The 14,835-nt window shown below is 55.0% G+C and overlaps 5 protein-coding genes across 5 annotated transcripts; 2 read left to right on the plus strand and 3 right to left on the minus strand.

The window, feature by feature from the left end:
- Nucleotides 1-2,416: 2,416 nt before the first annotated feature.
- J4E78_001582 (uncharacterized protein) lies at nucleotides 2,417-5,588 on the minus strand (the record flags this gene model as incomplete). Its single annotated transcript, XM_049362238.1, has 3 exons — nucleotides 2,417-3,443; nucleotides 3,496-5,020; nucleotides 5,069-5,588. The coding sequence occupies 3 exons, from the start codon at nucleotides 5,586-5,588 to the stop codon at nucleotides 2,417-2,419; spliced, it is 3,072 nt and encodes a 1,023-aa protein (XP_049227521.1).
- A 1,032-nt stretch (nucleotides 5,589-6,620) lies between these two features.
- J4E78_001583 (uncharacterized protein) lies at nucleotides 6,621-6,957 on the plus strand (the record flags this gene model as incomplete). The annotated part of the gene is made up of 2 exons (XM_049362239.1): nucleotides 6,621-6,667; nucleotides 6,747-6,957. 2 exons carry the CDS (start codon nucleotides 6,621-6,623, stop codon nucleotides 6,955-6,957), a joined length of 258 nt encoding a protein of 85 aa, XP_049227522.1.
- A 391-nt stretch (nucleotides 6,958-7,348) lies between these two features.
- J4E78_001584 (uncharacterized protein) lies at nucleotides 7,349-8,934 on the minus strand (the record flags this gene model as incomplete). Its single annotated transcript, XM_049362240.1, has 2 exons — nucleotides 7,349-8,280; nucleotides 8,328-8,934. The coding sequence occupies 2 exons, from the start codon at nucleotides 8,932-8,934 to the stop codon at nucleotides 7,349-7,351; spliced, it is 1,539 nt and encodes a 512-aa protein (XP_049227523.1).
- Nucleotides 8,935-9,450: 516 nt separating this feature from the next.
- J4E78_001585 (uncharacterized protein) lies at nucleotides 9,451-12,534 on the plus strand (the record flags this gene model as incomplete). Its single annotated transcript, XM_049362241.1, has 2 exons — nucleotides 9,451-10,731; nucleotides 10,777-12,534. 2 exons carry the CDS (start codon nucleotides 9,451-9,453, stop codon nucleotides 12,532-12,534), a joined length of 3,039 nt encoding a protein of 1,012 aa, XP_049227524.1.
- A 302-nt stretch (nucleotides 12,535-12,836) lies between these two features.
- Nucleotides 12,837-14,540, minus strand: J4E78_001586 (uncharacterized protein; the record flags this gene model as incomplete). Its single annotated transcript, XM_049362242.1, has 1 exon — nucleotides 12,837-14,540. The coding sequence occupies one exon, from the start codon at nucleotides 14,538-14,540 to the stop codon at nucleotides 12,837-12,839; it is 1,704 nt and encodes a 567-aa protein (XP_049227525.1).
- Between the last annotated feature and the right edge of the window lie 295 nt (nucleotides 14,541-14,835).

Here is a 14,835-nt window from a genome sequence, read left to right on the forward strand (position 1 = left end):
GCGGGAATTGGGTGGGCGGCCGTGGCGGCCACGGCCAGGAACCAGCCCAGCGTTGTGGACCTCCAGGGCTGAAGCGGGGCACCATGCGCCATGCGCGAACGGCCAAACATCTCCACGTCCCCAATCCCGTCACTAATGTCGCAATTTCCTCTTTCTCTCTCCCTCGATATCACAGATGATTGAGGGCCTTATCATGCACAACACCGCCATGGTGGCGATCCAGAGTAAGCCTCCTGCTCGGCCTACCAGGCCTCCCACGAACGGAAGCTCTAACCGTCCTAGCTAAATTACACGATGCCCATATCCCACGCACAGCCACATCACTACAGCATCGCCCGCGACGCGATCCGCTTGGTTGAAGATGAAGAATGCATCTATACCCGACTAAAGGCAATGGCTCGCCTGATGCACCTAATTCAGTCTTCCGAGTCGCCGACTCGGTTGACCGAACTGCCTCGCACTTAGACACCGAAACGGGTCACCTCTGAGACACATGCCAGAAAGCTTAACTTGAGCCTCCTCTCAGGCTTCCCTCTGACTAAAAACGGGACGATCCAATGATACTTCCTATACAGGCCGTCAAGCGGGTCACGGCTACCAAACTTAGCCCTATATCCGACCCTACACGTTCTGGCCGAGCTTTCAACGTTGCTCTAGCGCGTTCTTCAACGTGGAAACGACCATTCCTACTCGTTAGATGAGCACTAGATGGGTGATGGGGCGAGATCGAAAGAGTAGAGTGCTGCGACAGCCATGACTCCGGCTGTGAGTCGGTGGGAGATCGTTGGAAATGCGCTCATGCTCGTGCTGAGATGAGAGGCCTCATATCATATATAAGAGTCGGGATGGGGCACGGTTAGGGCCATCAACTCAATGAACATCATGGATATCTCCTTCTCGCCGGCTCTTGCTATGACTTCCCTTCAGGTCCAATCTCGTACTATCAGCAACATCGAGCAGTCTTCCATCGCCGTTATACACGCAGTCTCTGTCCTAGAGGCACACCAGCTTTTACTCGAAGTATACAGAGTTGCCTGGCACTTCATTCAACAGTCTCAGTACTCAAGTCAAATGTCACACCGAGGGCCATACTCAACTTCTGGAGAGATGAAGGATGGTGGAAACGACCCAGAACCGCCAGCTGCACCACCGTAAGTTCTCACCCCTTCCATTTCCAACTCAACCATCTTCAGACGACTACCACCAAACCAATATCACCCCCATTAACCATTTCCAACCCAGAATCATCATTCTCGCCCAATCCGGTAAAGCACCTGCGCCCCACTTCCAGGTACCAGACCCTGCCGATCTGCCATTCCAGCCGCACCCACCTACGTCATCCCTGTCGTACGTATGCCCAATCTTACCTAGGTAGTTTGTGCAACCATCTCGTATCTTTTGTCGGTCCAATTCCTAACTCTCTCCCCTCATTTCTAGACCTGAACATTCACGACAAGAATCTCAACTCACCGACGCGACATCGAGACCACCAAGTAAACCGGAACCGGAACCTCATCCTGCGCCACCGTGAGTAGACTGAGGAGACAGCCTTGCGCGAATGCGCACACGCGACTTGTTGCTGGAATTGAGCTGACGGGATACCAGTGTAATCATCTTATCGAACCAAACCCACTCTTCTCCCTCTACGTCTACCACCTCACCACCACACGCGCAAACCACACCCACCACCACCTCAACACCCACACAACCAACCTACCCCTTCCTCTCCTACCTACCCGTCCCTCCACCCCAATCCTTCACCAACCCCAACGCTCCCACCACAACCTCTACAATGGGCTCCAAAGTCAGCAAAGTCAAAGAACGCGCCACAGACGGCAAACTGCAACCCAGCCAAGAGCGCCTCGACAAGGAACAGATGAAGGAGCCGAGTAATTACTATTCACACCGTAGCAAGAGCATGCGGAGGAAAGCGGGGAAAGGGGGTGCTACCAGTGATGTGGGAGGGAGTGCTGGGGGTGCGGGGGGAGGGGCTGGTGGTGTTGCTTAAGGAAGGGGGAAGATGATACACGGGAGACTTGGAGGGTGTAGAGGCAGATTGAGAATTTGGATACAAGATAGGTGGTGGCATATTGTGTTGGCGTTTGGGATTGTTTTTCTTCTTTGGGGTGTAGCATAGCGATGCATGGGCATGAGGGTATTCACTTCTCCATCAATACATCAGGTATACTGTGTCTTCTTCGAGCAGCATTTCCCCATTTGCACGAGAATCGGTCCGCTATGTCATGGCGACAACTCAGCTAATCTCGCCGCATCGGTCCGTTGTCATCGCATTTCGTACAATCTCACCTATGTACAAACACGCACACACACGTTTAGACAACTCATTGCGAATGAACACATTACATTACTGAATTCATCTCACATACTATCCTCTTCACCCCCCTAGCACCACTATCTAGTGCATAGTCGCATTCCCACCAACGCGATAACTCTCCGGCGGCCCATTATGACTGTAAACAACACCACCCAGATCCAGAACAACCTTCTGCAGAATAACATTCGCCTCCACAAGCCACAGCTTGAGCGTGTGCTTACCAGGTGCAAGTTCACCGTGGTTAGTCGTGTTCTTCCACGCGCTGTCCGCGACCGCAACACCCCATCCAACAGGAAAGTTGGGCTGCGGCTGGTCGATGACGAACTGGCGGCGGGCTTCGGTCTTGTTGTCGATCTGTGCGATGTACGCGAGGGGTACTTTGGGGTTGATGTTGTGGGTGGGTGTGAGGATGAGGGTGACGTTGAGGCCCTTCGCCTTGGTGGTGGGTGTGAAGGTGACGAAGTCGTATTCTAGACTTGGTGCGCTGGAGGAGTCAAGACCCTCGGCTAGGTTGTTGGCGAGCTTGACGCCAGACATGGTACGACCGTATTTGGGGAGGACCATGTATTCGTTGTCGGAGGAACCAGGGGTGGAGCGCGTGTAGTGCTCTGCTTCGAAAGCGAGTTGACCCGCGGATTCGACAAAGCCGGCGTTGAAGTCGGAGGGGATGGACGTCTTGTTTACCATGAACATGACTTGTGGGTTTCCGCCCTGCGTGCCGAAGTCGGTGGAGCTGGAGAAGTTGAGCTTGCTTTGGGCGCCGAAGCCGTCTTCGACCTTGGTCCAGTCTACGTCGACGTAGATGCGGATGTCTTCGTCGTTAGGTTGCATGGTTCCCTTGGCTTCGGAGAGAGTGACGAAGGGGTCGGCGCTGATGTTCCAGTTGAAGGCGCCGGTGCCGCGATGAGAAATCTCGATCCAGCGCTTGGGGGTGAAGGGTGTCATGGCCGGGAGGGTCAGCGAACCGCCTCCGTTGCTGTGCCACATATCGTCACCGGGAATGGTGGCGTTGGAGCCCTCGACTGAGATGCCCATGTCACCTGCTAGAGAACGCTCTTGAGTCTGAACCCAGCGGAGGTCAGGAGTGGACTGGCGCATAGGCTGTTGCCTGTGATTAGGTTAGCATTATGACTTCAATCGCTAGATCATTTAGAACTTACCAGTATCCTTGGTATCCCAGATGGGTCTGGTCCATCATGTGGTCCCACTTGCCGTTGAGCTGAGTGTGGTAGAGGCGGGTGAGGTTGTGGTCCTTGTTCATGCCATCAATCACACGCTGCATCCACCTATTTGCGCTGTTGCGGCCCATCTGCGCGTAGATGATGTTCCTGGCGCCCGAAACTTGGACATCGACGTGGTTACCTCCAGCAAGAACACGGTGCAGAATGATCTCGTAGAATGCAGGCTGTTGCTCCGGAGAAAGCGCGGCGTTGACCTTGTTGGCGCGTTCGGCGAGTGACTCCCAGTGAGCGAGGATGCGGTCAGCCTCCTCGTAGTTGAGAACACTGAAGGAAGAGGGCTCGACCCATTCGAACTTGCGCATGTTAGCGAGGAAACCGTACTCGTCCATGATCTCGGCGATCTCCTCAGCATGCTCTTCACCGAAGTTACGGGCGGCGAATCCAGCGAGCCACTCGGGCACTGAGTCGTGGTTGTAAGAGTCCATGTCGTAGGCAATGTCGAACCAATGGCTGATGGCGATCTCGGCGGGCTTGATGTCACCAACGTTGACGATCCAGATACGGTCAGCCTCACGGTCCTTGGCCAACTTCATTTGCTCGTAGGTCTTCTGGAGCTGGATGGTATCTTGCCACTTGTAGTTGCGGGAGTCACCGACGTAGTCGAAGTGGTAGTAGACACCGGCACCTCCGGATCGGTTCTTCTCGTCGCCAACTGGGAGACGGCGGATGTTTTGCCAGTTGTCTTCAGTCCAGAGGAGAGTAACCCAGTCGGGAACTTTCATGCCGGCCTCAAAGTAGTCCTGAACTTCCTTGTACAAGCACCACATCTGAGGAACTTCAGACGCGTTTCCGTGGACTTTGTTGAGAATGTCTTGCTGGGCGTCGACGACAGCCTCAAGAACCGAGGTTTGGACATCGGAAGACATGGCGGTGTCGTGGTATCCGCGCATGCCGACAGTAACGACATTCTCGTACGGAGCAGCGCGCACGGCACCCTCCATGAAGTAGTCGTAGAGAGTGGCGTTGTTGGTCGCCCAAGACCAGCCAGATTCGGCACCCTTGGCGACCTTACTCCATTCCTGGGTGGCACGAACCATGGGCTCAGTGTGCGATGTTCCCATCACGATACCGTACTCGTCGGCAAGCGGCTGGTTGCGGGCATCGTCGACGTTGAACATGCCGTTCCACATAGCCGGCCAGAGGTAGTTGGCCTTGGAGCGGAGCAGCAGTTCGAAGACCTTGGAGTAGAACTGAGCTCCGAAAGGTGCGCCATACGAAGACTGAGGGTAGCGGTCGTTGGCCCAGCCGGTCAGAGCAGGGGCCTCGTCGTTGATGAAGAAACCTCGGTACTTGACAGATGGAGTCTTCTGGACCTTGGTGGTTTGGAGCATGTAGATGGAGTCGTGTTTCTTCGCAGGTACGTCGGCGAACCAGTGCCATGGCGAGACACCGATTTGCTCAGAGATATCGTAGATACCGTAGATGGCACCACGGCGATCGCTGCCTATAAAGAGTTAGCGTCGAGCTTCAAGACCAATCTCGGGATACATACCAGCAATGACAAGTGCGTCGCCAGTCATGTTTCCAGTCTGCTTCACCACCGCACTAACGTAGGACTCCCATTGACCCTCAATCTCGCTGACGTCGAGCTGTCCGCTGGCGATCATCTCGTCGATCAGGCTTGAGTTGCCAATGGTTCCCACGATGATGGTGCCAGCAGATGAGTTGGACGCAGCACTGCCACTAACGCTCCAGTCTTCGCTGATTCCAGTGACATTGAAGATCATGGAAGCGTTAGCCGTTGGCGTTCCCGAAGTCACAAGGGTACCATTGGTACCGGTAACGCGTCCGAAGTCGATAGCAAGGTCGTGAGCAGCGCGCAGAACACCAGGCCAATCCGCGGCATCAGCATGGATACTGGCAGGAGAGCCACGAGCGGCAAGAAGAGACGAGCCATCGCCTTCTGTAGAAGAAACAGTAGGCTTGCGGAAGGCCTCAAGAGCAGAACCCGAGCCAGCAAAGGCGACGGAAACCGACAGGGCGCTGACCACGGTGCGAGAGAAGAGCTCCATGATGCCTGGTTAGTAGTCGAGCAACGTCCTGAACAGCGAACAAAAACGCGGAGAATCCCCAGCTTTTGAATGGCTTCCCCAGACCATACGCCGCGGTGATAGCCACGACGGTAACCCCATAGTTACCAAGAGCTCCCCACCGCCCTAACCGTTTAGTCGACTAGTCATCGTGCATGTTCGTACATCGAATGACCACCTTCCCGTGAAATGTCTAGCAGCGACTGCATATCCAGGAACAGCATGGAGTTGCTGGCCAACGGCCCGATATTGAAGGACCCTAGTCGCTTTACCCCAGCCGGGACCGGTTGTTCTGTGGCTAAATTGACGTGACGTACATGAGCCAGTCGCCTTGTCGCTGCAAGACTTCTAGAAGGGCAAGCAAGCAGTCTTGGCGGTACGTCGGAGGACACGTGCAGCATGCAAATATCCGGATCCATGCACTGCACATGGAAAGTCGGTAGCAAAGGCGCTGTGCGATTGATTGGTACCAACTAGGCGTCCAGACGATCGGATACCATCTCTGGGATGCTGAGACGACGCAGAAATTGTTCCGTGCCAGTTCGCCAGGCTTTCCCTCGACGACAAACAGGTGGCCGTCTGGTCCCCCTCTTTGCACACGGAGATTTCCAAAAGAAACGCAGGGTGCGAAGCGCGAAGGGGCTTGGAAAACGGGTCTACGGGCTCATGGAGCGGCACTCCCCACGGTGGATGAAAAGGCTAAATGCAGTCCCCCGCAAACTGCTCAAACCGCTCTGGGCCTAGTGCGGCGGCGAGGCGCCAAGCATCGCGAAAAATGTTGGACGCGCGAATTATCCAAAGAAACATACAGCCGCCTTACCCCCAATAGCGCCACAGCAACGTCCGACTCGATTAGTGGAGATTTGCATACTATCGTGTGATTAGTCGTGTTCGGAGATCAATCACCCGACTAAGCCTTCCTTCACCGTTCCGGAAGGGAGTCTAAGACGCTCCGACTTTTGTCAAACCTCCGCATACTCGACCCCACGTACGCGTCTATAGCCGACTGTCGCAATGGCCCAAGGCGCAATCAAGAAGACCAAGGCCGCTCCTCCGAAGAAGTGCGTTCTATCTCCGCGCTCAACAGTCCACCGAGCGCAGATTATTCTCCCAACACGCATACTAACATCTGAACTCTAGGTCCTCGGTCGCGCGCAAACAAACCGGCGCCCGCGTCATTAAACCCAAGAAGGCGTCCATCATCACACAAAACAAGATCAAGCACAAGAGCAGTTCAGGGCTCGTGGGCAACACAGAGAAGATGCTTGCGCAGAAGGCGGGGCATTTGGAGATACTCAAGGGAGGAAAGAGGGATAAGAGGGAGCCCGGTGACAAGAAGAAGAGTGGTTGAAATGCGGACTTTGTGGAATAGATATCTGGCAAGGCGCGTGGGATTATGACCTGGGTCTCTGAGGGTTGGCATGAAGTAAAGCGCTCCGACGCGAGAGAGGCTTCATGGACAGCGAGAATAGTGTTCAGCGTGAGGAACGATGAGCCTTCCAAGGTTGTGCGATCGGTATCACGCGATACAAGCCAGGCCATGAGCCATTACCCGAAGGAATCAATGACAGAAGGCATACTTGAAGGACATGGGATGGAAGCCGAAGATATCACATGTTGAACAACATTGTCCATTCGCGAGGCAGATGCCGAGCCCATCAAGTGGGTATTCAGGTAGCATATCCCAGCGCCTTGCCGCGACCAGAGAAATGGAAAAAAACCATCAAGTCCATACCAAGTTCTCAAATGATGCCGGCTCGTGCAGCTTCACCACCTCCAGCATCAACCACCGCTTCCCTCGCCTTCCCTCTGCCCAATCCACCCTCTCCAACGCCCATCCTCCGTGCGACATAGCGCTGTGCAACAATACCCACACTCAAATTGATCGTCTCCTCCATCCACTCACTAACCCACTCCCGTGGATCAACACCACCACTCTCGATAATCTCATAAATCTCCTGCGGTAGTTGTTGCTCCTCGCCCTCAGCCTCGGTATTGGCAGGCGCATCTAGCCAGTCGACCCATTTCGACGGGAAAGACTGGCTGATGGACTTGAAGGAAATGCCGTGGATAGGGTCGTGCAGGTAGATAGCGAAAGCCACCTCCTCTCCATCCTCCTTCTGTTCTTCCACGTCCGATTTCTCTTCTGAGGAGGATGTAGCGAAGAGTTCGTCTTGTACTGGGTAGCTGATAGCTTGAATCGCAATAAAGATGTCGCTGCTCCGGACGGGGTTCGTCTCGCTCAGGACCTCTGTCGCTTGCTTGGCGGCCTCTTCTACACCTCCTCTTGCACCGAAGAACTCGTTCGCGTAGGACTCTGCGCTGACGCGTGCGAGCTTCGTGCCTTCTACCAGTCCTTTAACCACAGAGAGGTCGCGCTTGTCGGTGTGTCGCCACCATGGCCCGTCGTTCCAGCCTCCGCCGCCGCCCCGGTAGCCGTCCAATGATCCACGCTGTGTTGACTCGGAGCCGCGTTGGATGACCATCAAGTCTCCGCCTTCTACTTGTGCCATGACGCCGGCGAAGGTCTGGTAGATGAGGGGGTCGAGCGAGGGGTACCCGATGAGGTCGTGTGTGATGTGGATCTGGAGGCGTTCATGCTGGGAGATGGGTGGTGCGAGGGTGTTTAGAATGTTGGTAAAGGTAGGCACGGCACGCTTGCCGAGTTCACCTCCTGTAGCATGTTAGACTGAGATGACATGGTGGGAAATGGAATTGTACCAATGCCGCGAAGAGCACCAACGTTCCCTCGTACTTGCTCCGCCCATCGCTGGGCTTCTTGGTTCTTTTGGATCTCTTGGTAGGCGGCTTCGGCTTGCTTCCTCGCTGTCTCTGCTGCTGCAGTGGCTGTTGACACCAGTCCTCCCCATCCACCTCCCCACCAAGATCCACCTGACTGCTTCTCCTCCAGGGGCTCTGGTGCTTGTTGTTTGGCGGGCTCCTCTTGGGTTGGCGCGAAGCTCTGGTGGTACGAACGGGTACTCTCCCCTGATTTCCTCGGCACTGAAGGTCGGTTATCTTCGCTTGTACGTGCTGATCCAGTGGAAGAGGGAGTAGCTACGCCTGGTGCGCGGCGGCTGCTCGATGTAGTCGACGACGAGGCTACTTTGGGTGTGTTTGGACGACTGATCTGGCGGGGAGCAGCTGGTTGAGCCTTGCCCAATTGCTCCAGCTCGTCCAGATCCTTCAGAGCATCTTCATCCTCCTTCCGCTGGACCTTCTGGCGTGGTGCGCGGGACCCTTTGGCATGCTTCGGCGGGGGTGCGGGAGTCTCACCAGCCAGAGCTTCCAGTTCCGCGAGCTCCTCGTCAGCTGTCTTGGGTGGCATGATGGATGGAAGATAAGGAGACTAATTCAAGGTGATAGTACCCACAGTCACGAGTCACTGAGAGAGCGGAGGCGTATACAGTCGGCGGATATCACTGCAAACATCAAGTCATGGCCATCTTGTTTGGACCATCTGACAGCTAGATGCCAGTCAGTTTAGCGTGTTGATGTCATTGGCTGCCTGGGCATGCGCCAAGCGCGATCATGGTTCGGCTCGCTTTTGCTGAAGCAGCCACGCCCCGTAACAAAGATCATCACACTCGATTCACTGACTATTCCATTTCCCATTTCCTTTTCAAGATACCCTCTATCACCTGCTAGCTTTTATTTGCGCGCGCTCTTTGCGGAAGCGCAAGGTTCTGTTCATCTTCTTCGCTCACAGCTTTTGTCACCCTGAAGGCTTGCGATTCGCGCTACGCCCCTTCGGCCCCTACATGGAGACATTGTCCCGACAGGTACACCCACATCAAACCCAACACAACATTCACTACTTGCATTGGCCCCGCGTATCTTCCTGATGCCACGTCCAAGGGGTGCGGCTACGCGCGGTGCCACACGTCGCAATTCGCAGCAAGATGACACGCCCTCCCGGACCCGTGGTCAAGCAGCAAAACAAGCCCCGTCAGAACCAGATGCGCCAGACACGGTTGCACCAGCATTCAGTCCCACCAAACTGAGTCCTACCATCACTAGGAAGACAACTCGCTCAGCTTCCAACATTTCTGGTAATTCATTCGAGGCGCCGTCCGCGTCCGAAATTTACGCATCTTACGAGCACCCGTTGTTCATGGTCTTTGGTTTGTCACCCGAGTTCTTCGACGGCCTCAAAAAGCACCATGGAAAACTTCCCAAAGAACGCAAATCTATCGTTGGCGCACTTCCAGAGCGCTCACCGACTCCAGAAGAAGCATCTGAGTCTGAAGATGAGAGCGCCGAAGAGAGCGAGGTTGAAGTGCCTGTTGCGCCTCCGCCAGCGCCAAGAGGTCGTGGACGCGGTGGTCGAGGCTCACGTGGCGGACGCGGACGAGGCGGTCGCGGCAGAGGCAGTCGAGGAGGACGCGGTCGAGGCGGTACCGCAAGAGGCACTTCATCTGCGCCATCAAAAGCTTCTCGCAATGCTGCCGCCATGTTTCCACTTACAGAAGATGATGATGATGAGCCATCCAATCAGAGCACACCCAACGGCAACGCCAAGCCATCCATGCGACTTCTCAACAACAACCGTCTGCATAGTTCTGATGATGAGAACGAAGAAGCGATTGAGGATGACGAGAGCGAGGCCGAGTATGATCGCATAGACGTTGTACAGAAACCATCCAGAACACCCCAAGGTTCTGCGCCACCCGGTCAAGACTCACTCGATGGCGGTTCACATACATCAGCGCCGACACGCGAGTCAAGACCAGAGCCCACGTCGAGGAGATCCACCAAGCTTGCGGTACCCAAGATCGCGCTGCCAGAGTCAGCCTCACAGACACCGCGAGATTCTGCATCGACGCCTGCGGAGTCCGCAGTCCCAAAACTGCTAGAGCCTGAGGAGGATATGCTTTCCGAGTCAGATCTTCCCGATCCCTTCATTGAAGACGCGCCTTCTCCGATCGAAGCCGAGTGCGAAGATAGAGCAGACTACCTCCTGCAGAAGCGCTTCAAGCCGATGACTGACGTACAAGCTGCTATCGCCGCCTTGACGAAGTTTCCAGCAGCGCAACGGAGTACTGAGAATCTCTACGCTCTAACGCAGAACACGCAACAGATCCTCAAAGCTTGGCAGGACGAGTATCTCGTGTTGGACGCAAGGGTACGTTACTGTCATCATTTCATATGTATCTACTAATAGTCCCAGACTGCACCTCATATGCATCCAGCCAAGAAGGCTTGCAACGGTGGACGTATCCCGCTGGCTCCGGAAGTCTTCGAGGACATGAAAGAGGCCGACCTCTATGGCTATATCTACGACCCAAAGAAGCCACCCGGCTGTCAGGATCCTTTCTTACAGCGGCCAGGCGCGGACAAGGGTGGCAAGAGAGAACTACGCACGCGTCGCACACGGGACCAGCTTGAGTCGGCAGCTCCCAGTGAAGAGGAAGACGAAGAAGACGGTGAAGGTCGACCCTCTAAGCGGCAACGACGAGCCACCCGCAAGTTTGACGGTACTGACACAGGAACTGGTGCCAACACCCCCAAGAAGCACAACGGCTGGGGCGGCGCGCGCAAGAAAGGTGTTAGTCGATTCACGAAGCCAACTTCTGAGACCCCAGAGCCAGAAGGACGAGGCGTAAAGCGAGCCCGGACAACGGCTAGTAACTTGCTCCATCAACGCATCCAAGAAATGAGAGAGGAATCAGTTGTCGGTAGTTCCGGGGACGAGGACTCATCAACCATGGACGTAGACGAGTATTCAGATGCTAACCCTAAGCGTGGACGTCCAGCCGGTAGTAAGAACGTAGCCCGCCGTAGTGACTTTGGAGTAAAGAAAGGCCCACGAAAGAAGACCAGCGAATCAGGAACCCCAGCACCCTCGGCACATGGCCCAAACGCTCCACCACCAGCACTGAACTCAATGAGTGAAGGTCAAGGTCAGTTTACTATTGATGCCCAGCCGTTCCCGGAAGGCATACCCATAATGGCACCGAACTCTGCTGAGACGGTTTTTCAAGGCACACTACAGTATTCTGCGCCCAACACAGAGGTACCACTTGTGCATCCGAGCGAATCCAGTACTCCTGACGCGTACATGCTCACTGCCCCCCTTAGTCAGTACACAACAAACAACAGCTACGCGGACGACTCATCCCCAGCGTCAGGCTCGCGACGGAAACCGCGCGTAAAATCCGAGAAGCGCAGTCAGTCCATGACCATGTGGTGGGCCGAACGCAAGGCAAAGAAGCGCGAGGAGGAAGCGCAGGCCGGAATTACCCCAACACCCGATCCGCGCGAAAAATCCGCGACGCAAAAGGGTGCCCGGCAGTCTGAAGGCTCGGCGACTGGCGCTACACCGCAATCGCAGCCTTCGCATTCCCAGCAAGCATCTCCGATACACCATCCACAGCACGCTCCTCAACACAGTCCCCATCACCCTCCGCCAGAAGCGTACCTGCAGTATACCCAAGGCCCGCCGCAACACTACATGTACCTCAGCGGACCGCCTCCACCACAACACATGATGATGCAGTACTCGCCACTTGCGGCCCTTCCCACTGGTTCTTTCCCTAGCCCATATCCCCATCACGCGCCACACGCCCACAGCGGAATTCCCCTTACCCAACCCCCGAGCACAGCAGGCGGACCGTTTGGAGGTCCCCGCCAACTCGCTCCAGCACCCATGAACATGCCCACATATCCCAGCCCGTACGGTCCCCAAAGCCCAGCCGGAGGCAGACCCAAGAGCAGTGGCCAGTCACTGCCTAGGAGTGCTGCTACTACCGGCCAAAACGGACAGCAAGTACTGGCACCCGCACCATCTCAGCAACAACACCAGCAGCAGCAAGGACAGCATTTCAGCCCGTACGCACCGATGAATGTCGGAGGTGCCACGGGTCGCGAGATGCCGTTCAAGGTTATGGTTCCCGGTCCAGCCCCAGAGAGGAGAGGAAGTCGTTAGAAGCGATTGTCGCCTCGTAATGAAGATGGAGGCGAGGATAGCGATGACAGTATATACGTGCTTGATTGATTGCTTGATTGTTTTTATGCGATAGCGAGCTGTGCTGGGCTGAGATAGGCGGGTTTGAGTTTTTACTGAACGTTGCGAATTAGAACGGCTGTTAGTAAGCCTGTGTATTATAGTAATACTACTGAAAATTGCATTTGCTTGGCTTTCATGCCGGGCATATTGCCATCCACTTGATGTACTATAGTCCCCCGTATTGCCACTATCAAATCTATAAACTCTGTATGAACAGCTTACTAGACATCCAAGCCGACGGCCGCGCTGTTCATCCGACTAATCGCACTCGCCCTCCAATTATCTTCTTCCAGACTGATGCCACCTTTTCTGAAGAGCATGTTCCTAGCGCTCTCTTTTGTGTATGCCGGCCAGGATGTGCTAGAGTCAAGAGCATAATGAGCATTCGGCGAGAGCTCGTTAACAAAGCTCAACCACATCCTGCACATGCGCTTACTGAGCCTGACGAAGTCGTCGCGTTCTTCCGTGGAGTTGGAAGCAAGAAAATTGACCTCGTGTCCAACACCGTCGACATTGCCAAACACGAACGGAATTTCTGTGAAGTGTGCGGAACCTAGAGTCTCGGCCGAAACGCCGCTCCCCACGGTATCGAAGCGGTAACTGTAAGCAGGGACGCCATATTCAGCCCACATCTCTGTGGCCAAGCGTCTTGCAGCGATGAAAATGTGATCGCCTACGAATAAGGTAGTTAGTCCGTAGAGACTGCCGTTCTCCAGGCGGGATGATGGCAACACAGTACCGAGGGAATCCTGTAGATCTGCGGGCGATATTCGCTCGAGGTATTCAGCAGCGATACTATCCACCGTCGTATTGGCTATGCCAGGGCCCAACCATCCCGCAACGACTGCCCGGAACTGGGTGGGGTCACTTATCCCTTTCAAACCCTGACTTGTGGTAAACGATGTACCCTCATTCGTATTCGCACCAGCAAGTATAGGCACCCGTACAAATCTGCCCTGCTTCAGAGCCATGCGCGAGTTTCCATCGAAGAATTGGCCGTCCGGAACTGGGATCAATGATTGATTTTGGAAAGCGACTTTGAGCGCCTCGACGGGTACACTCCTCAGGCACTCGAGCGTGTCCTCCTCGAGCATACAACCGGTCTGTCTGAGCAAGTTGTCGTAGAGGACGTCCTGCTCCTGCATCGACATTCCCCTCGCATCAACCGCCGGCCCACCACTTTGTACAATCGCGGCGCGGAAAAGACCCTCATCTTTCCCTCCATACGCAGCAAGGTGATGTCCAATTGACATCGCACCTGCCGACTCTCCTTGGATCGTAACCCTTTCCGCATCTCCACCAAACGCAGCAATATTGTCCCTCACCCACCAAAGCGCCAGGCGCTGGTCGTGCAAACCCAGATTCGCTACTTTAGACTCCAGTACCGCACTGCCGGGCAGGAAACCGAAGCCAGATAGCCGGTAGTTAATCGTGACGCCGATGATGGGCGCGCCGACTGTGACTGATTCTTGCACGAGGAAAGACATGTTATAGCGTTGATCCCCACCACTGCCTTCCTGGAAACCACCGCCGTGGATGAAGAGTAGGACGGGGAGTTTAGCGCCTTTGTCGAGACCAGCGGGTCGGACGACATTGAGGGTTAGGCAATCTTCGCTTTCGGGGTAGGATGGCGTGGTTTGTGAGAATACGGGTAGGTTTATGGAAGTGGAAATGCATCCTGGTCCGTAATTGTTTGCGTCGAAGTGTCCTAAGCGATGGGCGAGAGGCGCAGGGCGGCGGTAGCGGAGGGGCCCGGTTGGGGGTTGGGCATAGGGGATGCCGAGGAAGAAGTCTTGGTTGTAGTTTGGATTGTGTATTCCAGTGAGGGTTCCGTTGGTCGTTTTGACTGTCGGATAGAGGGTAGAGGCACTTGTGATGTTTGTTAGAAGATGCAGAAGCAATGTTTTGACGTTCATGTTCAGCATGTCTGGGAAGTAGTAGATGGGGAACAGAACGATCTGCTTGTTATGGAAGCACCTACCGAAAGGATTTTTCGAATTACTTATGTACCTACCTAGCTACACATGATGGCATTAAACAAGATTCAAGTTGAGCATCCAAAGACGATTCTCGCGTACTCCCTTGATAGAAGGTAGTCGGCCCGAAGCGAGCTCGGAACGGATGGCCATGACTTCCGGTCGGGCACGTCGAGCGAGAAGTGAATCAGGCTCTTGATAGTAGGCCTTGGAAGCCGTGCTATACGATCTCTACAACCTGGGC

Source organism: Alternaria triticimaculans, assembly GCF_023758025.1.
Source record: "Alternaria triticimaculans strain BMP 0046 chromosome Unknown scaffold_1, whole genome shotgun sequence".
NCBI classification, from domain to species: Eukaryota; Fungi; Ascomycota; class Dothideomycetes; order Pleosporales; family Pleosporaceae; genus Alternaria; species Alternaria triticimaculans.